At 35.5% G+C, this 22,651-nt stretch overlaps 1 protein-coding gene across 3 annotated transcripts in view; it reads right to left on the minus strand.

Annotated features, from left to right (window-relative positions):
- Positions 1 to 1,585: 1,585 nt before the first annotated feature.
- LOC148940310 (uncharacterized) overlaps positions 1,586 to 22,651 on the minus strand; it is a 42,455-nt gene continuing 21,389 nt past the window's right edge. For all 3 annotated transcript variants that reach the window (XM_089105732.1, XM_089105730.1, XM_089105731.1), the window contains 5 exons: positions 20,783 to 20,862; positions 17,420 to 17,624; positions 11,275 to 11,382; positions 6,558 to 6,658; positions 1,586 to 2,146 (listed from right to left, as the gene is read on the minus strand). In XM_089105732.1, coding sequence (XP_088961858.1) covers positions 1,987 to 2,146; positions 6,558 to 6,658; positions 11,275 to 11,382; positions 17,420 to 17,624; positions 20,783 to 20,862 — 654 coding nt within the window. In that variant the 3' untranslated portion in view covers positions 1,586 to 1,986. The remainder of the gene's footprint in view (positions 2,147 to 6,557; positions 6,659 to 11,274; positions 11,383 to 17,419; positions 17,625 to 20,782; positions 20,863 to 22,651) is intronic.

The following is a 22,651-nucleotide window of genomic DNA, read 5'->3' on the forward strand; positions in this document are numbered from 1 at the left end:
AAACTTACTAGTTTTTGACTAATCAACAGGACGAAGCCAGAAAATAAATTTATCTTGGTACGGGGGAGGGGGTCGATGCTCAAACATGGTTTTAGCAAATATAACTCAAAAATTACTACAAATTATCAGCACGCGAAAATGGGAGAAAGGGGATACACCCTATATTTGGCTTTCGATGAATTCCATTCAATTTTAGACATTGGCCAAAAATAAAGCATTTAAATTCACAAAGATTGCCCAGATACCTATCTTAAATATAATTTTACATGTAATTGTAAACATTTTTTAAATATGATTTTATAACCTTTACAATATATGATTTTACAGCATTTATCAATAAAATATCAACATTTATCCCCTTCCCCCCTAATTACGACCCTAATGTTTGTTATTGGGAAAACAGGCATGTTTAATCCTGGGATAATACCCAAGACCCCCATATCAGAGGATGGGCATTCACGATGAGGGCTTGAAACGTAACAAGATTGGTCAAAGGACCGTCACCCAACCTCCGGAGAATTTGATAGAAAAAACAACAAAGTTCCAGTGCCCCCCCCCCTCTCCCGCATAACAACATTCTGAAACTCTGCCCCTTAAAACTGGGTTGTATATACCAGTTCCCTTCAGGATACATATACAGTTGACAAACAATGTTATAAAGCATCAGCTACTCAGCTTATAAATCTTCTTGGAGACCAAGGGTCAAACATCAGCCCTTTTCCCAATAACAAACCTTATAGGAAAAAAGGGAAACTTCCATCACTTACTGCCCTTGCCCCAAGGGTTATGGGGGCTACATCATCCCCAAGGCTTAGTTGTTTGACCTTTTGACTCTTTTGACAATTTTGAAAAATATGGTTATTTCAAAATTATGATCAGATGTCTTTGGGAAAGGAAAGGTGAGGGGCTTAAAAGAAAAACTGGCTATCCTCCGACCGCTTTTTAACTTCACCTCAACATACCCTGAAAGTTTCATCTTACACTCTAACGTTCCTAAAATAGGAAAGATAGGCCTTTCGGTAAACTAGATGCACATACCGTCTTTTGTTTTGGTTCAACATACAATTCAGCATTCCCTAGAAGTTTTGAATTAATACCCTTAGCCTTTTCTTACACTTCCAGAATGAAACATTCTAAATATAAATCTTTTTCTAAGATAAATCCTGCGTGTAGACAATGTAGAGAAATTAAATTCTTGTCCCAGTGGCTGCAGGGACATGGTATCGCTGAAGGCATAGTTTTTTAGAGGTTTTAACTACTTTGAACAAAATGGCTTGTTCAAAATCTCAATCAGTATTGAGGGGAGTAGACACCTAAAAAGGTAGCTTATCAGCTACTCAGCTACATCAGCTTATAAGAAACTAGCAGTAGAACATGTCGAACAACAGGCAAAAGAGAAAATAAACCTAACATATACTCCCTTGTGAGGATCAGACACCTACTGATTCTATCTGTGTAATGAGGAATATTCGATCCAGGTACCCGTTGTATTGAATCCAGAATTGAAGTTTGATGATTGGCTGAGAGTTACAGCCAATCATGCAGGCAGATTTTTGTTCTTAATACAAAGTCACAAAGGCGTCTGTTATCCATATAAAAACGGTCTTTAATAAACTTTTTCTGAGTCACAAAATTGATTAAGGTCACCACTTTAACTTAACATATGAAAAATTTGCATGACCCAAAACACTGTATCTACAAAAAGGCTATTCACAAATTTGGAACTGCTACCCCCAAATCACTATTCTTCTGTAGAAACTGAAATTTTGAAAAGTAAATTTTAATCCCCACCCCCTCCCCAAAAGTATTGAATACGACTTTAAGTAAAAAATTTCAGGGCCAAAAGTTTCAAAACCATTCAAATTCAATTTTCCTCCTCACATGAGATTTCAATCTAGTGATTTCAAAACGCAATAAGGAACAGTGATGACACAAGGTTTCACTGGATAGCACAGTAAAAAAATAAAAAAGGGCAGAAAGTCATTATTAGCTCACTTTCAATCGCTTGTTTCTTTTCTGTTCATTGGATATGATATATTTGATTTGTGACATGTACTGTTGAACATAAGAAATTCGGATGAGGTAAACATTTTCACCAGAGTTGCCAATTGCTGAACCATGAGCTTTTAGCTGAACCAACTGCTCTCTAAAATTAAAATATAAATTATAAGATATATAGATACAAAAATTATAAAACAGATAAAATATATATTAAAATATATACATTATAAAAACGGAAAAAGTGGTTAAACCCAAGATTATACAGAAAAATATTGAGACTATTGTATTGTAATGAACTTAAATAGCCATAGACAATCACAATAGGAAATGGGGAGAGCGGATTCTTTCCTCTAAAATTATTCGATATTGTGCAAAAAAAAAAGAAAAACAATTAACGTACTAAATTTAAGTAAATTTTTTTTTCAAAACCTTGGCGCCTGGCAACAATGACATCACAACTATGTTTTTGTAGCCGAATTCAAAGCATCTTCCCCCTATAATCCAAATTGTAAATTCATAAACTAGATTATAAAATATGCTTTTCCACTGAAAATTAAAGCATGAAAATGCCTCTTCTTACAATCCAGATTATCAGATAACAATCTAAATTGTAAATTTGACAGTCTTGCTGGAAAGTAAGAACGTTGTTTAAGTCTTGGCAGATTGTGAGTTTAATAACTTTGTTTTCCAATAGCTTAAAATTTGATAATCAAGTTTCAAAAACTATTTTTATAAATTTCATTGTTCTATTGATCATTCTGAACCCTGTTTTAAGAATCTGGTTTCAGAAAAGGACCTTTTCCTTCCTTTATCTTTCCCTTTCCCTTTAATCTTTTCCTTCTTTGTTCTCAGTTGCCCACTAGAGTTTGTGATACTTTTTTTCCAATAAATATCTATCCATCTACCTGGTTTATTTTTATTGACAATTTAAAACTAGATGACTGATTTTTTAAGGTTTTTCCTTTATAAATTTTGATTCATTTTTTTGCAACTTGTCCCTGCCTTGAAAATTCTCATGTCCCTCCCCCTTCTGCCATGTTTGTTATTACCTATTCAATACCCCCTAAATGGTCTTATTACCAGTTTAGTGCCAACTATAAAACAGTTTTTTAATGTGTTTTTTTTTTCTTATCTAATATTCTGGCTCAACTTTAAAGCTTTCCTTTTCTTGCATTTCTCCTTTTTTTTAAATTTTAACTCAATTAGCACCTTATTGCATATTGTCGTGCCCGAAACAAAAGGATATATGTCAAATTCTGATAACTCTGCAAAAAAGGACTTAACAGATACCCACTAATTAGTGCCTAATCAGACTTCAAAACTAAACGGACGAAAATGACAATTCTCTAGAAGCTTTAAGGACTTAGTGTATGCCGGAAACTTCTTCAGAAGAAATGAATTATAATAAAAACAATCAAATTACTTTTTATGTTTTAACTGTCTCAAATTGAATAAATAAGTTTGTCTTTTCATCGGCTCTTTTTCAACCCTCGCTCATACTTTATTATCCTGATTTAGATTTTATTATATATATTTATATATTTAATGATATTATATTATATTATATATATATATATATATATATATATATATATATATATTCGATATTTATATAATATATTTTTTTATTATATATTTATATATTATATAAATACTAAAACACAGAAATGAATATAACGATTCCAAACAGGTCTATGGCCAGTAAAGGAAAACGAAGAGAAAAAACAAAACAAAAAAGCTAAAAACTAAAAATAAAAAATGTAACTAAACTTTGTATATGTGAGTAATAGTACATTATATAGTTGGTCTCTTTTAGTTTTATATATGTTTTTTAGTTTTAGTTTCTAGCTTTTTTTATATATGTTTTTTAGTTTTAGTTTCTAGCTTTTTTGTGTTTTTTCTCTACGATGAAGACGCCTTGTTGTATACGGGCGAATTATTCGTTTGATTTTTTTTTCTCTTCGTTTTCATTTACTGGCCATAGACCTGTTTGGAATCTTTATATTCACTTCAGTGTTTTAATATTTATATAATATATAAATATATAATATAAAAAAATATATAATATAAATATCAAATATATATATAATATAATATCACTAAATATATATAATAAAATTTAAATTTCTCTTCGTTTTCCTTTTCTAGCCATAGACCCGTTTAGAATCTTTATATTCATTTCTTTGTTATGCAGGGCTGGTCAGTTCGTCTTTAGATCTTTTATATACATATTATATATTATATTATATTGGTAAGCGATTTTCCCATTATATTTTATTACCTGAAGCTTGTTTATTCGTCAATAGCAATTTCATTGTTTACTGGAAAACAAATTTTTACGTCAAACAGAGATTTCAAACGTTCAGGGAATAAAATATGATGGTGCTAACTTTCCAAAGAACCCTAACCGTGGAAGCAAGTGATTAATATCACAACCAGGGGCGTGCTCACGAGGAAGACGCATTGGAGCCCAGCTCCTCCCCCGAAATCCCAAGTCTTCCCATATTGCTGGACATTTTTTTTTTAAGTTAAGCCTCGGGGCCCAGCTCCTCCCCTGAAATCTCAACTTTTCCCTAATTTTATCTTCCTTTTTGTGACCTTTGTGACAGAAAAAATTCCTTTCCATTAACTAGCACACAAGAGAAGAATATAATGAAAAATATAAATTTATATTCATTGTAACTCTTCTTCGACCACGGTTTGCAGTAGCTTGCAGAACCATACCATATTTTTTCTGCGTCAGACAATTTATGTCCTTTAAAGCCCATTCATAGTGAGATTTTATTAATTTCGAGATTTAGCAGGCACTAATTTGAGCCAATCAAATTTTTCATAGTGTTCAGACTGGCTAAAAAATTCTATGAAAATTCTGATTGGTTCAAGTCAGTGGCACACTCAGAAAATTATTATGGGGGGGGGGGGCTAACCGGAGGTCCCTGGGCCAACCAACAGAAAACTGCTTTGAGAAGGGACTAAGGAAGAAATGATAAAACCGAGCAGATTAAATAAGATTTAAAAACAGAATCTAATTTTTTTCTTGAGGGGAGGGGGGTCTATTGTCTATTTAGCCCCCCGCCCCCTATGGGTACGCGCCTGGTTCAAATCAGCACTAGCCAAATCTTGACATTAGTAAATATCATTGTGAATGAGGCTTTAGGGATTTAAAGCAAAAACTTGACATATTGAAATTCTATAGAAAACTGATTGGTTCAAATTAGCGCTAGTTAAATTAAGGCATTAGTGACTCATTTACTTTGTATATACTTTGAAACTTTGCATATTTAGAATAACACGTCGGGTTTCTATCATTGTCTTGGTATCACTATGGGTGCCTTCCAAAAACCAATTATCATTGATAGTGAATAATTATTTATTATTGTATTCAGCGTTAAACTCAATAATTAGCAATTATTGAAAAAAAAGCAAATGGTGGTAAGACTTCGGTTCTTTTTGCACTTACAATTCAAAAAACTGACAAAATTACTAGACAAAATCTAGTTTTGGAGCGCAAAAAGCATTAAACAGCCAGTTATTAATTACGTAAATAATATAATTGTTAAAATTAATATAGTTTGAATATTAATACATTTAATGAAATAATTAAAAAAAAAGTTTTAATTACTATATAACTGATAACAAAATTAATTATTATTAATGGCAACTAGCAATTAGTGATTATAATAATAATAATTAAAATTGATAGCAATTATAACTTGAACGCAGCCGATATTTCCCGTTAACCGTAACAATTGTCTAAACTACAGGACATATTTGAAATAGACTAATACATCGTAACTAAATGTCAAAAACCTATTTTTCCAAATTAAATTTCAAAAGAAAATAAAAAATCATAAAACACAATTAAAAAATAAAATCTAAGATAAAACTATTACTACCTAAGGATTATAAGTATTATAGCGCTATAGCAAAAGCTAAGTCCTAACTCGGTATAAATTTCAAGCCACAGTTGCTCCTACCCCACTCCCTAATTCCTTCGCTTTTATAAGAGGTAAATAGGAAGCACCCTCTATAAATTCAAAAAATTACAATGATGTTCAATCTGTATACTCTGTAGCTCTTCTCTGATTAAGACTGTGTTTCTTAACTCAATCTTAAAAAAAAAAATACTTTCAGCAGCAGTTAGGCTACTACCCTCCTTCCTTCCCTAACCGTTAACCTTGTAAAGCAGTGTACCATCTGCCCTTTACTGAAAACATAACCTTTTTATAATTAATTAAATTAATTATTAGTTAATTTTGAAACGCAATAACTATCATTAATGATAGATGAAAAATTAGCAAAATTGAGCTGACAATATCTACATTTTCAAAAAATTATTTTTTTCGTAACTTATAATTTCGGCAATCTCACCTGTCATTAAGTTTGTGCAATTTAATCGTGTTTATAAAATATTCCATATATTAATAATTCTATATAGGCTAATACATTATATATAATAATAATTCATATAATATATTCTATATAATAACTTTCTGTAGAATAATAATATTCTATATAATGATATTCTATAAAATAAAACTATAATAATTACTTACAAATTTGGTTTAAATATTTCTTTGACATTCATAGCTTCAAACGCTTTTTTACATGTATCTACATCCATTCCATGAAACACCATTCCAGGGGCTGTTAGATCCTAAAAAGAATTAATAACATAATATTATTTACAAATAAACGTAATTTATATGCAAGATATAAGCATTATAAAAAATATATATAAAAGATAAAATAGTAACATTAAAATTTATAACAAAATTGCATTAAAAAATTTGACAATGTACCCCCTTTAACTGAACCCTCGTGCAACTCAACCCCATTTAACTAAACCCCCGTGTAACTGAACCCCCATGTGACTGAACACCCATGTAAATGAACCCCCGTATAACCGAACCCTCGCGCAACTGAACCCCCGTGCAACTGAACCCTCGTGCTACTGAACCCTTGTGCTACTGAACCCTCATGCAACTGAACCCTCGTGCTACTGAACCCTCGTGCTACTCAACCCTCATGCAACTGAACCCTCATGCAACTGAACCCCCTTTAACTGAACCTCCGTGCAACTGAACCCCCGTGCAACTCGACTAACCCCCGTGCAACTGAACCCCCGTGCAACTGAACCCCCGTGCTACTGATCTCTCGTGCAACTCAACCACCGTACTTACATTGGGTAAAACACAATAGAGTTATGAACCATGGTTATTTAACCTTTAAACTGTTTTAAATAAAATGACCGTCCCAAAATTTAGATCGGATGTATATGGGGGAAAAATAGGGTGGGGTGGAAGCCCTCCGATCACTTTTAACTCTGAAAAAGTGCACTGGAAATTTTGATTTCCAATCGAATGTGTCGGGGTTGAGTTGCACGAGGGTTCAGCTAAAGGGGGTTCAGGTGCATGAGGGTTCAGTTGCACGGGAGTTCGGTTATACGGGGGTTCAGTTACACGGTGGTTTAGTTACAGGGGTTCAGTTGCTTGGGGTTCAGTTACACGCACACCATAAAAAAATTATGTTGTCAACTGAAACAATGTAGCAGTCATAATTCAAAGGGATTATGAAACATTTTTTTTTTGTAAAACTGAGGTGTATTACCACCCTATTCAGATCGCTAACACCCCCCCCCCCACCAGCACCACCACCAGATTTTGAAAAAAAAATACAATTTCTATCAATCGACGCTACTGCGGTTGCATACAAGGTCTTCCTCCCCTCCCTCAAAGCGCTAGTAGTGTGAACTTGAAATAGTATATTCAAAATAAGGGTTTCCATACTTTTTTAAGTTGAACTGCTTTTTGGCACCGAATTGAATTAAAACCAAAAAAAAATCTAATCAAAAATGTTTTATTTCAAGACGGACAACCATTTTTTTTTTTTTTAACCAACACAAACAAGATAAAATTGAATTTTGTATTTTTCGGCCGAGTCACTCCTTCAGGCTACTTGGCTAGTCTCTTTAATCTTACGAAGTGGAAACGTCTCACACAGGGACGTATACATATGGGATACACCGGGATGCATATGGCAGGATCTTGAGACCCGCCCTCCCCCTGCATGAAATCCTAAATGATCTTAAATTTCTGGACACTGTTTATGCAAATTATCAAATAAATTTCGTTAAAATGTTTTGCCCCCCCTCCCGTCTCGCCATACAAACCGACAACATACAGGGCTGCCGGCTTGAGGACATCGAAGTATGTCAATTGGTTTCGTAAAAGACGATTTAAGCCTAGTTCCACCTCGCTAAATGTTACTAGCACTTTTTTTTAGCTCACAAAAACGTAATTGTTAACTAATAACAATTCATCCTAAAAATTGCAGAAACGAATCAATTGCGCGGGAAATTTAAAAATGGACCTTCAAATGAAAACGAAGATTTAAATATCCTGTGGTGGCGCTGTCGGTTTGACCAAAGCTTAGTAATACTGGACCCAGAGATCGATCCCGGTTATAACAGATCGAACCGGGGACCTCATTAGTCAAGAAGCGTCGTTAATCCGATTACCTTAACAACGGTAGGAGGTAAAGGTCTTACAGAGTCACTGCTGGCGCATAGGGCATCAAATTTACGTTTCAGTTGCTGGGTCTTTTTACGGGGACACTTGTCACTCAACCTTACTGCGGCGGGGATCGAAACCTGAGCCCATACCTTAACAAAACTTCAACCTCAAGTCTTGTGATGACGCAGTGGGTTTGACCTTAGCTTAGTAATACTGGACCCAGAGATCGAACCCGGTGGAACTCAGTAACAACCGGGGACCTCAGTAGTCAAGAAGCGTTGTTAACCCGATTACTTTACTTAAAAGATTTAAGTTAGTGTGTCAAACTTCAAAGCAAGCATACCGATTTAACACAAACTGTGGGACACAAAAGTCGTCCACAGTCATTAAAAAAGGTTCAGGATCATTTATTTTCCTATCAAATATACATAACATATTAAGGATGATAATATCTGGCAGAGACAAGCTCGTTTTGCACAGATAAAACAACTAAAGTAACTAAATCACGAAATAGATTTGATGATTGATCAAAGTAAGAAGAAAGAGAAAAAAAATAGACATAATATTAATTACTCACCACACCACAGGAGACATCCCACCCAACGATAAAAAAAAATAATCAATTTTTCAACCAGCAATGGGACAACAAGAGGAAAACGAAGACCCCCCCCCCCAAAAAAAACAACAACAGCATATTAAAAATATTAAAAAGCAATTATAAAAATATAAAAAAGAATAACTAATTATCCAAAAGGAAGGACTTAAACTTATTTTTTGAAATTCCTAACGACAAATCAAAAGCAGGCTCGTATTGGTTCCACGCAGCAGCCCAACTATTTCTTAGAGAAAAACGGGACCTCTCTGAAATTATCAGTGGCTGACTTAGTTTACGTGTATTACGAGTTAGGTACAAGGAAGGCTCAGCGATTAGGAACAGATCAAACGAAAGGAAATAGCTAGGTAGTGTCAGGAGGTTCCGCTTAACTTTGAATAATAACAAAATAAAGGAAAGTTATTATTTATTTTTATTATCTTTTTAGTGTAGCCCCCCACCGAACAAAAACAACAAAAAAACACAAAAGAAGAGTTAAAATGAATGTCAGTAACTTCACAACTCATTATTTAAGACAAGGTATAGTTTATAAATAAGACATATATATTTAAAATTCGTTTCTAATTAGACAAAGTAAACTATAAATTATAGTTTAGTCAATAGCCTGTTTTATCATGAGATATTAATTTTCTAATTAATTGTTACTTTCTTTTAAATATTTTTAATTTTTATGCATATTTGAGTGAAATGCACTTATTAATGAATAAGTCTTCATAGATAAGCGTATAGTTTTCTTTTGGATCAAATACGACCCCGTATCTGCGGGAATTCAACCCCCAGGTTTTGGAAACAATATATTAGATAAACTCAGTAACAATTTTTAGTACCTACGTGTTATTAGGGAGGTTTCTGAAATACCGTTATACGCTATTGCGATCACGTTATTCGTTTACGGTAACCTCAGTTAATGATAGTGGTGTAAAAGTCTTCCGTCTAGATTTCTGGTCTCTGATCTGTTATGCTAACTTAACGCTAACTCAGTTACAACCAGGGTTGCCATCCCTACTGATTTATCACTATTTCTAGTGTTTTTTATATTGCCTAAGCATAAACAGCAATCACTAAATTAGCAAATAAATCACTAGATTATTGAAGAAAACTACTAAGTCAACCAGAAAATCACTAAAATCTAGTGATTTTTAGTTTCATCGGGTGGCAACCCTGGTTGCAACTTAACACCTAAGAAGCTCACTCAACTTGATATATTCAGATAAGACATATTTAATCTTATAAATATGAAATACATAAATAAATACTATGGCTTTCTTACAGAGTAAAAATTCTTAAGGATTGCATACCCTTTATTTTAAGTTGGTGGGGATTATAAGATTAAACACTGCTTAGCTCAAGATAGTAAAGCCTATCATGTAACATTAGTTCATAGATAACTCTGGTCTTTCAGCCTAAATATAACCAAAGTCGTTCTCAAATAACATAATCAAAGACTTAAATTCCAAATTCTAAACTGTATCTTATTTCTGGAGAGATGACCAACTAAAGAGGGAAGACCTATTTTGTACAGTTTCACACTAAACTAGGTTAAGATATGAAACTAGGTCACTTCCTGTATATTTAAATATACCAAGTTGATTAAATATTATTTAAATTCAATATATAATAAATAAAATAGTGAATCATGTACTAAATAAGGATCTCTGAAACAGAACCTCGTTATTAGTTTTAAAGCTGCTGGGTTATTTAGAGTGAGCGAGAGTTGAGCACAAAATAAATCCAGAAACCTCAACTTCTGTACTCTATTTAGTGTAGCACTTTACCTTATTAGCGTTCTGCAAAACTGATTTCAGAAACCTCCCTATTAGCGGCAACACGATTGTTATTACAGATTGAAATTAAGATTTTTCTGTTTTCTTGTTAGAATAGAAACAAAAGAAGAAACATTGTTATTGCGTTGTTAAGACGGACACATCCTTTAGCAATCATAATCGAAACAATTCTAATGCACACTTATTTGCCAAAAATAGACAGCGTTATCTTAATCACAGATAGATGGTACTACTTTAAACAAAGGTAGATGGCAACAGTCAATTTCATTCAACAAAACTCCAAAAAACGGATTTACATGCCGAAAGGGAATCAATGATTCCCAAGTGGCAAAGGTTTCCGAAGAAGAATAAGAAGACTTACGTGAAATGTCACTAAATCAGGTGAAAATACGGAGGGCTTTCGATTAATGGCAGGAACGCCCTTTCCATCAATTGCTACTTTCGCAACTCTAAATTGAGCCGGCTGTATCTAAAACAAGATTAAACAAATATTAGTTTAAAACATTAAGGCACTAGGATTACAATAAAAAAATTGGCGCATTATATCCAAAGAGTATACGTTTTCTAGATTTACCATAGATCCTATAGTTGTTCGAAACAGAACCAAAAAACTTCCATTTTCAACACAACATACACGAAGCAGTCACTGGCATATAAACTTCTTTTAACGGTCAGGAAGAGGGAATAAAAAATGGCAAAAAAGGCGATCTCATCCGCAAAATCTAAGAAATTACAGGGAATCCGTAAAAATCACAAATTGAGGGGGGAGGGGAGCATGCACATGCATAGTTCTTTCTTTTTTTATGTGCCTCATGTGTTACAACTACTAGCTATAATCATGCTACTAGCATATATAATATATATTATATCATATTATATATAGTATATATAATCAGCATACTAGCTATATCATGCAAATTATAGCATCGACACAGGATGCAGTTTTGATTTTGAGAGGTGAAAACTGATAGGAGATCTTAGATGTTTCAATAGTTCGAAAAACTATCGAGAGGCTAGCTTAAAACAAATGAAGCCTATAATCTTTGACCAATTGTAAATCAAAACACAGTATAAATAATGTGCATCCTGTCCCCGCAAAGATTTCAATCTAGGCAATTAGCGCAACAGGAAACTTCCGAAGCCGTCAAATTATTCAATGAGACTTTTTTGAGCTGATTTTTAATGTTTTCCAAGCAGGTATACTAGGATGTTTTTAGAGACTGCCTTTTCTTGGACCTTATAAAGAAAATTCTGAACCGTTAAATAAATAAAAAAAAGCTTCCTAATGACGTTTCATTAAATATGAACGTCTCTATCTCTGGCACAAAACAGGAGAAATTAACAGTTTTTCTGATTTTTTTTTTCAGAACAACTTCAGAAAAAGTTTTTCAAAAACAGTTTCTGAAATTTTCCCTGTCGTTTATTTGGATCTCTTATAAAAGCTATACAAATTATGGCAAGATCACCCAATTAATTCTGAACACTTTGGTCACACAAACTAAAAAAGCTTGCAGTGAACAAGATCATAGGCGCAAAGTTTCGATTTATCCGGGGGTGGGGGGGCAACCCGTGCACCAAAAACAAAGCAACATAAAAGCTGTTTTTGCCTTAAGGGAGATGTGGGTCAGATGGGACGTGTATTTTGACATGTTATTTTATGTCTGTTGTTTCATGTTGTTTTTATGTTTTATGTCTGTGTTGTTTTATGTTGTTTTAAGTCTCTTAAATTCACAACAGAGTTTCTGGTTAGGAATCTTTTTTTTTATCGGAAGCTTTATTTTATGGGAGATGAGGTAAAAAAAAAAAACGTTATTTGTCTCTGAACAAAAATCCAAAGTACAACATCGAGACTCCTCGAGCAAAAATAAAAGCAAACGTTTGAAATTTTAACACTGTATTAAAGGCTTCTCTGACCTTCTTGTGATAATAGCTAGATGCTTTTAGTATACGATTAAAATTACTATATCAATAGAATATCGCCGTTAATTTATAGAATAGAATCTCGCCGCTAATTTGCGAAATATTTCTGTTTAGACTGAACCTGACCCAAGGTGCCAAAATTTCCCCTCGGCTGTAAGCCGTGGATAATCGGTACTCACCAATGCTACGGGCCGGTGGAATACAAAGAGTTCCTTCATTTCTAAGTTCTAATGCATGCTACATCTAATGGGATAGTGAAAACGTATTCATCCGAACTTGAGCTCACTTGATGAACTCGTCTGTGAGTTTGTTGCAGTCTACCCTTTCTAGGACTTCCCTGTGCACTGACAAAACAGCTAAAAAATGCAATCTTTCCTGGGCCATGATCGACCGAAGATATGTTTTTAGCCTTCGGAGGCCTGAAAACGATCTTTCCGAAGTACAGTTTGAAAATGGTATACACAACACTATCCTAATTAACTTCACCATCTGGTGAGCAACTTTGCCAAGGGAATCATTTTCTTTCGGAAAAATGACAACAGCATCAAATTTCTGGATCTCCTTTTTTTCGCTTTAGCTTGATCAAGGAGTATGTCTCGGTGCAGCTGCAACTGGGCGTAGTCCTCAAAATCATCTTTATAGAAGTTTTGCACGTACGAAACGTCAGATACACCTATGACGAACTATTCTACTTTAGAGAGATGTTGAGTTGTTTGGCTTGGTTCAAATCTCGTAGTCAAGCCCATCAGTACGCAATCGATAGCTTCATAGGAAACTTAGCGATAAGTATCTTCAGGCTTAGACAGATGGTAATGAGCACCGCTTCCATCAAAACGACTGGGAACTTAGCGTTTTCTCGTGAGCTTTGGTTCATTAAGACCCAGAATGTTTGCACATGAGACAGCTGCCTCCCATAGTAGTTTAAAGCGATGTTCATTTCTCATACCTTCCAAGACCTTTCGGAGGCAATCAATAATTTCCTCTGCCTCTCTTAAGTGGAGCTGCGCTTTTTAAAGTGTAGTATTCGAGTCTTCTACTGCAGTAAAGATAATACGAAGAATTTCTAGCTTGAAGAACTTATTAAAGTTGGTAAAGGTCTCAAGAAATCCATCAGCTTCAGCTGTCTATTTACGGTATTCTGGGTGATTGCTGAAGTCCTCGGGCCAGTGAATTATTTCGAAGTAATTGATAGTGATTGCCGCGATAGAGGGCTTTCTTAAGATCCACCTAGTTGGACAGAATGGTCGGAGTGCCACCCCTTCATCCAGCTTTACGCTGTTGAAACTTGACAACCTTTTCGGGGAGCCTCTAACAAAAGCGATAAATCTCTGGACCACGCTCATAACGTTCCTCATATTGATGTTAGTTTCCACCGCATCCTGAGCAACCAAGTTCAGACAGCGAGCACGGCAATGTACATATAAGGCTCTTCCCTCCTGGGCCTTCACCAGAGAATGTAGACCCCTTTCGCTCCCAGACATGTTAGCAGTGCCGTCGTAGCATTGTCCACGACAATTTTGTAACAAAAGACCGAAACGACAAAGGACATCAATCAAGCACTTAAATAGTGTTTCACTCTGTATTTTCAGTTACATAAAATCCAAAAAACATTTCGCCTATGTCAAGGTTGTCATCAACAGTTCTAAGACAAATGGAAATCTGTTCTTTACAGGAAACATCAGCGGTTTCATCAAGCATCACCCCAAAATACTTGTACTTTTTCACTTGATCTATGAGGAGTCTAAGAATAGCAGGGCACATATCTTCTAATATTTCATTTTGAATGTCAGGTGACAACCACTTGTACTTTTCTGGTCTGAAAAAGCCACTTTTATAAAACTAGAACATCATTTGCCCTTAGTTCGAGAAGGCGTCGGAAGTTCGAAGACCCTTCTTGTTTACCTCTTATAGGCATTCCTTGTGAGGCAAGGTACTTCAAAGGCGAGAATATGAGCTTCAGAGCTTTGCGAGAGTCATGCGATTCATCCTTATATTGTGCACTTAGCTGTTGACTCATGTCATTACCGCGGTGCAAAGAGTCTGTGGTTGCGATAGCTGCTTTGTGAAATGCCGAAGCTTCGTGCGACTTAAAGCGATCGAGCACCTTTTTCCAATTGCTCAACCCTTTCGTTACGAATGTGTCAAAGGAGCCTTTAGCGTGAGAAGTCTTTGGAAGGGACGGTTTCATATTCACTGCTTCTGTGCAGACTGTACACACAGCACCGTTCTTAGTCGTGTCGTTACCAGTGGTACTTCTCAGTCCAGCTAGCTTGAAATGTTCTGCCCTTCGTAGTACTATTCCTACCGACATCGCTGACACTGACTGTATGAGCTACACTAGACACATTGCTACTACTAGGGCTACCTTTTTCATTCGCTTTCTCATTTACATCACTAGCTCGAACATTACCACTAAAATCACAAGTACTGGATTGTTCGTTTATCTATCCTGTTTCGGTACCAGTATGTGAGTTCCCATCTGTAAACTCGGTTGTCTTTAGAGTTCTTAGCAGAAAAATAGTATTCTAATCTTCTCACTGTTAAAGTTTTCGCCTCTGTTTCTTTCACTCATATTCCGTTCAAGTTCAAAATGATCACTGAGATCAGGTTTCGCCAGCGGATTTTATCCATTTTCACTTTCGTTCACTTTCCAGGAAAAGGGGGCTCATGCCAAATCAAGATTAAATTTGAAGCCTAATTATGGCTGTAACGGTCAAAATCGACAGGTTCTTTTTTTGCTCGCCAGCAAAGTATAATTACCTACGGAACAAGTACTGACAAAACTCTCCAAAAGTGACCCCGCGTACCTCAGCGGCTCTAGACGCAAAATGTTGTACTACTTAATCGCTCCGAGCCAAAGTACTTTGCTCCGGCCAATGATTATGCTAGAGCGTGATTCAGGCGACGAGTGACCGGGATAAATTGCGTAAGTACACAATTTAGTTGCCAGGTTCGCATAGGTATACAAAGGGTCACTTTTTTGTGTGGAGAGGATAGGTTTTGTCAGTACTTGTTCCGTAGGTGATTATACTTTGCTCACCAGGAAGGAAAAGAAACTGATTTGCATGATCAGTAATAAGAATCAGTATTAAGAGACTGAGAAGATGACTGTGAAATATGCTTGTGCTAATAATCTGAACGTTACAGGGCAGAATTCAAAATTTCTTGGGGGGAGGGGCCTTGACCCCCTGGCCCCCACCGTACTCTACGCCTATCGACGAGATAGGACTATTCTTCACATTATCGAAGAGCCTTAAATACATCAAATATAAAACTATTGATGGAAATTAGAAGATAATTAAATTAGCAGAAACCTGACTACCTTACCACCTTTATTAGAGTTCATTAAACGTGAAGAGAACGTAAAGGTACTCGAAAAACATGCAGCACTTTTCTGAATAAAAAAAAAATAGATTTGTTCGAGCCTCACCCCCCCCCCCAAAAAAAGAAGAGAAAATCCTGAACACGGCCCTGCTGTAAATCTTAATATTAATAAATCTATATTAATCTTAAAATTATTAATATAATGTTATTATTAATATATATAAATATTCCCTCTTATTTATTTGAATCCCAAATAATTCTTCGGAATTTTTTGTGTCGAAAATGAGAAATTTAAAAGCATGACAAAAAGTCAAGAATGATATTAAATATCTGATTACATTTTTGGATTCAGAAAAAAACTTCTATAACTTTTTTCTTAACTTTTGGAAGTATTTTTGAAGAAATTCAAAACAACCAAATTTTGCCAGAAGAAACAAGATTTTTTTTTAATGTAATGATTGATTAAGTTTAAAAGTTTATAAGTCCCTCATTATCTAAATAATCTAATCAATAGTTATTATATTAAGAATTAATACTCTCCACTTTTACGGCTTGTTACACTTTTGAATTCAGAAGAAAACTTCAGTATTTTTTATCGAAATTTTTTTGAAGAAATCTAAATAACTAAGTTTTGGAAAAAAAAAATAATGATCACGTGTATTTAAAAGTCATAAATTCCTCATTATCTAAATAACCTAATTACTTTATTTTTTCACTAAGAATTAATTTACTGGCCATGTTATTGTTTGCAATTTATGCACATGATCATAGGAAAACATATCCAATCCCTAAAGGGGAAGGGGTAAAATCCTTAAAAGAGTGCGGTGTTCGAAGACTGTTTCGATTTTTTCAATGAGTGAGTGAGGGGCCCTTCAGATCAATCACAGGGAGAGCTATCCCCCTTCCCCGACAGTTGAGCTTAAAGGATATTTTGAAGTATATATCAGTATGGTCTTACAGGGGCGGATATACAACAAAATCTTGGGGGGAGAGGACAACGTGACAAAAGCGCCAATAAGCAAAATCTTGAGAGGGGGCCAATGTGGGAAGGGCGCCAATAATTGACCAAATTTACTTTTTTTTAAAAAGTGAGAAACAGAAAAAAAAAATTGAGAGCGGCAGAAAAGATCTTAGGGGCCCGTGGTCCCCACTAACGCCCCCCCCCCCCTGGATCTACCAGATCCTATTCAGGAAATTCCAGTATTTTGAAAGACAACAACATTATTAGGAAGGGTATCTTAACATCTTTGGGGCATAAGTACCTGGGCATGGGTTGTAGGACTACTGGTTCCATTTGTTTTTGCATTTCCGGCTGGGCTTCTTCCACTAGGCACAGGAATCAGACCTGGGGGAGGCTTTGGAACCTGTTGAGCAGGTCTAGGTGAAGCTGGTTGGTTCATAGGAGCGCCTGGGTATCTAGCATAACTTGGATATGCAGCCGACAAATTTGCTTGAATCATGGACGCTCTACAAAAAAATTATAGAGACTATAAAACTCTACTATACTATAAAAATTACAAAAACTTTATAAATAAAAAAAATAAAAAATAATTATTTTGTGGCATAAAAAAGAAAACTGGCTGCAGGTTTTATTTCAAAGTGATAACTGGCTCATATGATCGGCAACAGATGATGGCCTTCCTGAAAAGACATTCAACGAAACGTTTTACACATCTATAATTCTTCAGATACGATACGATTTATAAAATTTTCCAGATATATAACACGTAACAATTATATTTGTACTTATTTGACATGGAAAACTCTTGGCTTATCGCGGCGATCTAGAAACATGATTGGCTCCAGGATGGTATTTCTTCAGTTGATGACTCGAGGATAGCCAGTCTCAATCCGAACGTACACCATATTTCCTAAATTTGCTAAATAGCAACAAGCTGATCTCTATGATATATAACCGAATGTTTCTTTAACCGACAACTCGTTTCCTCCATGGTTGCAACATGAGACATTTCCACCATCACTTATTTCACGTCGGACGCCCTTGCTTTTCGCAGTGACCGAGATCCGGTGACATGATTGGCTCCAGGACGATCTTTCCAGTTGATGACTCGACGATAACCAATCTCAATCCGAGTATACATCATATTTCCTGAATTCGTCAAGTGACCACAAGTCGAACTTGATGGTATATAACCGAATGTTTCTTTAACCAACAGCTCGTTTCCTCTATGATTGCAACAAGAGACAATTACACCATCGCTTATTACGAGCCGGAAGCCCTTGCTATTCACAGCGATCGAGATCCGGCGATATATTTGGCTCCAGGACTGTCTTTCCACAGTTGATGAATCGACGATCAACAAACAGTCTCAATCCCAGCGTATACCATATTTTCCTGAATTCACTAAGTGGTCACAACTTCATGGTAAATAACCGAGTTTTTTTAGCCATCAGCTCGTTTTCTCCACGATTGCAAGACACTTAAAGATTAGTACAAGTTTCACGTTGTAAGCCCTTATTTATAATAGCGATCGAGATTCGACGGCATGTTTGGCTACAGGACGGTCTCTCCACATTTGATGGTCAATATGCAACCAGTCTTAATTCCAGCGTCTAGCATATTTCCTGAATTCGTCAAGTGGCTAAAACTCACACTTTATGGTAGATACCCAGGATTTTTTTTACACTCAGCTCTCTTCCTCCACGGTGCAAGCCCTTGGTTCTGCTAATGAAGTTATGGCTCCTAAAGGGTAAGTTTACATTTGATGGCTCGGCAATTGAAAACCAGTCTCGATCCCCCAAGGATTGGAATAAAGACTTATCCCATGACGTCATACGACGTGAATCTAAAGCCAAGCGAGTATTTCTGCTCATACATACAATCAGTAGGCTTAATTACAAATGAGACGAATTTCACTCGTAATTTTAGTAAGGTTACATTTTTGTATCGCGGCTTGGGTACAGAGGTGAAACTTCCAGGAAGTTTTTTCCAGAGGGAGGGGTTTGATGGCTTGATATTTCATGTTGGGGTGAAAAAGGCAGAATATTCTTCCTCTGATCTTCAAAAAAATTATACTCTACGGGTGTTTTCTTTTTCATTTTTTTTTTTATTTTATATACTGAGGAGGCATCTAGTTTTGTCAAAGAGTGAAGCGGGAGTTGTAGCTGCATATTCGTGCAGCTTCTATGTTTATAGGTCTCAACGCGGGGTTTACCACAGAGCAGTGTATTTTAAGTTTATTCATTTATTTAGGTACTTATTTAGTTACCGGGCAACACGCGAGAATTGTATTGCGAACATCAGATCAGATAACCGGCTAGTCTCCAATATATAGTGGTTTCCGCTGCCTTGAGAGGTATTGCTCACTCCGTGAAAAATGTTTTAACTTTAGTTTTTGGGGTTGAAGGGGCCAAAAACGGTACCTAGATTATGTTAGATTACGTATTTAATATATGCTCTGCTCTACCCCCCCCCCCCTTAATTTGCAAACATAGAGCCCAAATTTGTTTCTAAGCTATTATATTTTTACCATATTTTGTTTTATTTCATTAGTATTAACCAAACTTCACTTCTCGCGTGTTGCCTGGTAACTAAATAAGTACCTTTAACTATTTTATTTATATTTTTATTATATAATTTTTTTATTTATTTCCATTTTTATGGAAATAAAAATGGAAATAATAATGTTAAATTTTAAGGGGTTGTTTTTGCTTGATACTTGTTTCTAACCATGTTGTTTTCTGGTGGTAATAAGGTGCAAACACTGAGAGTGCATTCTTTTATATAAAAGTTACATTTGCAGATTGAAAAATCAATATTAGACTCAAATACACATACAGATGGATAAAGAATTTGGTTAAAGGCAGGGGAGGGATCAGGAGCGGATTGAATAGGTGCAGAGTCTGATTGAACTTTTTGTGGGGCCTTCTTTATATATTAAATATTTAAATAAAATATGTCCGCATAGAAGTTTACGTACGTTGTGCAAAATCTCTCTAATGTATGACTATCCCGATTAAATTCAAAAAATTTGACAAGATCTTTTACGGGTATCAGTTTTCTATATTATCACGTATATATTATATAATAATAAACACATTAACAAATCTCATCCAACAATGCAAACTTAAAATAAATATATTTTTAATTATTTGAATCTCATAATTTTTCCCTTATTGTCAAAAACAATTTGCTTTGAATTTTAAAAACTTTTTTTTGTTCATTTTAATGGTAACGCGGGGCCCTCTCAAATTCGGGGCCCAATCGCTCCATTCACCCTTTATCCGGCCCTGGGATGGATCTTTCGGTAACGAGTAGTTTCTGAAGACCAATGGTAAAAACATTAGGAGAGACGGGCATTCTGCTTCCCCTTACCTACCACCTGTGGTGATAATTACAGCTGATAAGAATGTTTTCTATTTACAATATTTGTGTTCATACCTTTTTGAAATCATTGAAGTACTCGACGACAAAGCAGATTGGGGCTCCACTTCCCCTTACCTGGCAAACGCTTTATATTACTGTTTTCTGGCTTATTTTCATTGTTAAATGGCAAACACATTGAGGGAGGGGGCGTCCCACTTCCCCGTACGAAACACTTCAGGTGTTTATCAGAGTAATAACGCATATTTTGCATTTAAAGTTATAAAATGAGAAAGTTTACCCTGAGACTCTTGGCTGCTGAATAGTTCCATTTCGGAGTAACGTTGGAAGTAAAGGGTTCACGTATCCTCCTTGAGCTGCCTGCAAAAATTGTTTTATTACTTTAGGTAAGTTAGATTAGATCTAAGTAACTACGAAGAGTTCAAACAGAAAAGAACAAAACGAGGTACTTACGTATTATAGTGACCACACCAAAGATGTGAAGTTAGGTTAATCCTAAGGAAGTATACACAAATATGATGATAATATAATACTTAGTAACAAAATTATGGAAAACACAACAGAGAATTATGGAAAGCAGGCCGCCCAGAACGCACCATATTGAATACCTACCCACCTCTATATGTTAAACATTTAATTAAAATATACCTGCATAAACACCCTTTATCTCGCTTAGGCTAAGCTGATTATCTCCAAGTCGACACAGAAAGTTGGGTAAAGCATAGTATATATTAAATATGTAACCTAACCTAGGTACCTTTTCCTCCCCCTAAACCCCCCCCCCCAAAAAAAACACAACAGTTTAAATATCATAAACGCAATGAAAACTACCCTTTGCATTCCATTTCTTAATAGCGGTCTCTTGAAAATAACCATCTGGCGGGTTTCGTCTCTCATTAGTATATAAAAAGCGACCATATAGCGCACCAGTACCAAAAAATCTAAAGAAAATCCATAAAATAGCTCACAATCACAAAATCTTCAATACAAATATAATTCAAACAAAATAACAAAATCTAGAGCTTTCAGTGGTTTTCTTTCAGCTTAATTCTTTCTTTAAGAGGAAGTTCAGCTTAATCAGGGTTCTATTAGATGCGTATTTTTTTCTTGACTCAAAACTTCTTACGTACAGCAGATGCCGGAAAAACGCAGAACTGCTCAAATGCAGAAGTAGCTGATAACAAATTGGTTCTTTATATAAGCTTTCGGAGAAAACGCACCGGTTTTAACCCAGGGTATTTACTTGAAGGGGCGTCAATTGGGAGCATGGAGAGGAAGCCAATGGACTCAATCCTCCCCCTACCAGATTTCAAAAATGACTTTTGTTGGTATTTTCATTAAAGAAATAAAAAAAAAACAATTGTACGCCCTAGATTAAAAAAAAAAACTTTGCCCTCATCTCCCCTACATTTTCTTGAGTTGGCGTCCCTGTTTACATTTCACCTTCTTGAGTGGTCCTACTTTATCTCATTTTCCTGTTCTTGACCATGGGTCTCCAAACATTTTTGCTGGAGGGCCACATTAGCTGCCAAAAAGTAGTTGGGGAAATGATATAGCATCAAAGCGAGTTAGTTTGGGATGGTTCCTAAACCGTCAGAGCAGTAGGTTCAGTTTCTACTTGGCTTTCCACAGCATATATACATATATATATATATATATATATATATATATATATATATATATATATATATATATATATATATATATATATATATATATATGTATGTACCTTTACCGTATCGGCTTTCCATCAGCATTTGTCACTGAGCGTACCCCCTAAAAAAAATCCTGGATCCGCCCCTGTCCTCTGCCTTTGAATCATAGGCAGTGCAACAACGCTGCCCAAGTAAAAAACGATGTTGGCACAATGTATTATTTTATTTTTTCTTTGGTTTGGTTTGTCTTAGACCAGGGCACTTCGTATCGAAAAGGGCTCATTCGATTGGACATTGAAAGGGTTAGTGCCCCTTTTAATAGTCGAAAGTGATTGGAGGGCAACCGACCCACGCCCACCATTTCCCCAAACACATCCAATCAAAATTTGAGGTCATTTTGTTCACCGTAGTTGAAAGGTCCGGAAATTATGTCTTAAAAACAAAAACAAAATACGCAAAAACTACTTTTCTCTTAGACATATTTTCCACTTAAG

Source organism: Artemia sp. Qi Xiang Cuo, chromosome 20, assembly GCF_049724085.1.
Source record: "Artemia sp. Qi Xiang Cuo chromosome 20, ASM4972408v1, whole genome shotgun sequence".
Classification (NCBI taxonomy): Eukaryota; Metazoa; Arthropoda; class Branchiopoda; order Anostraca; family Artemiidae; genus Artemia; species Artemia sp. Qi Xiang Cuo.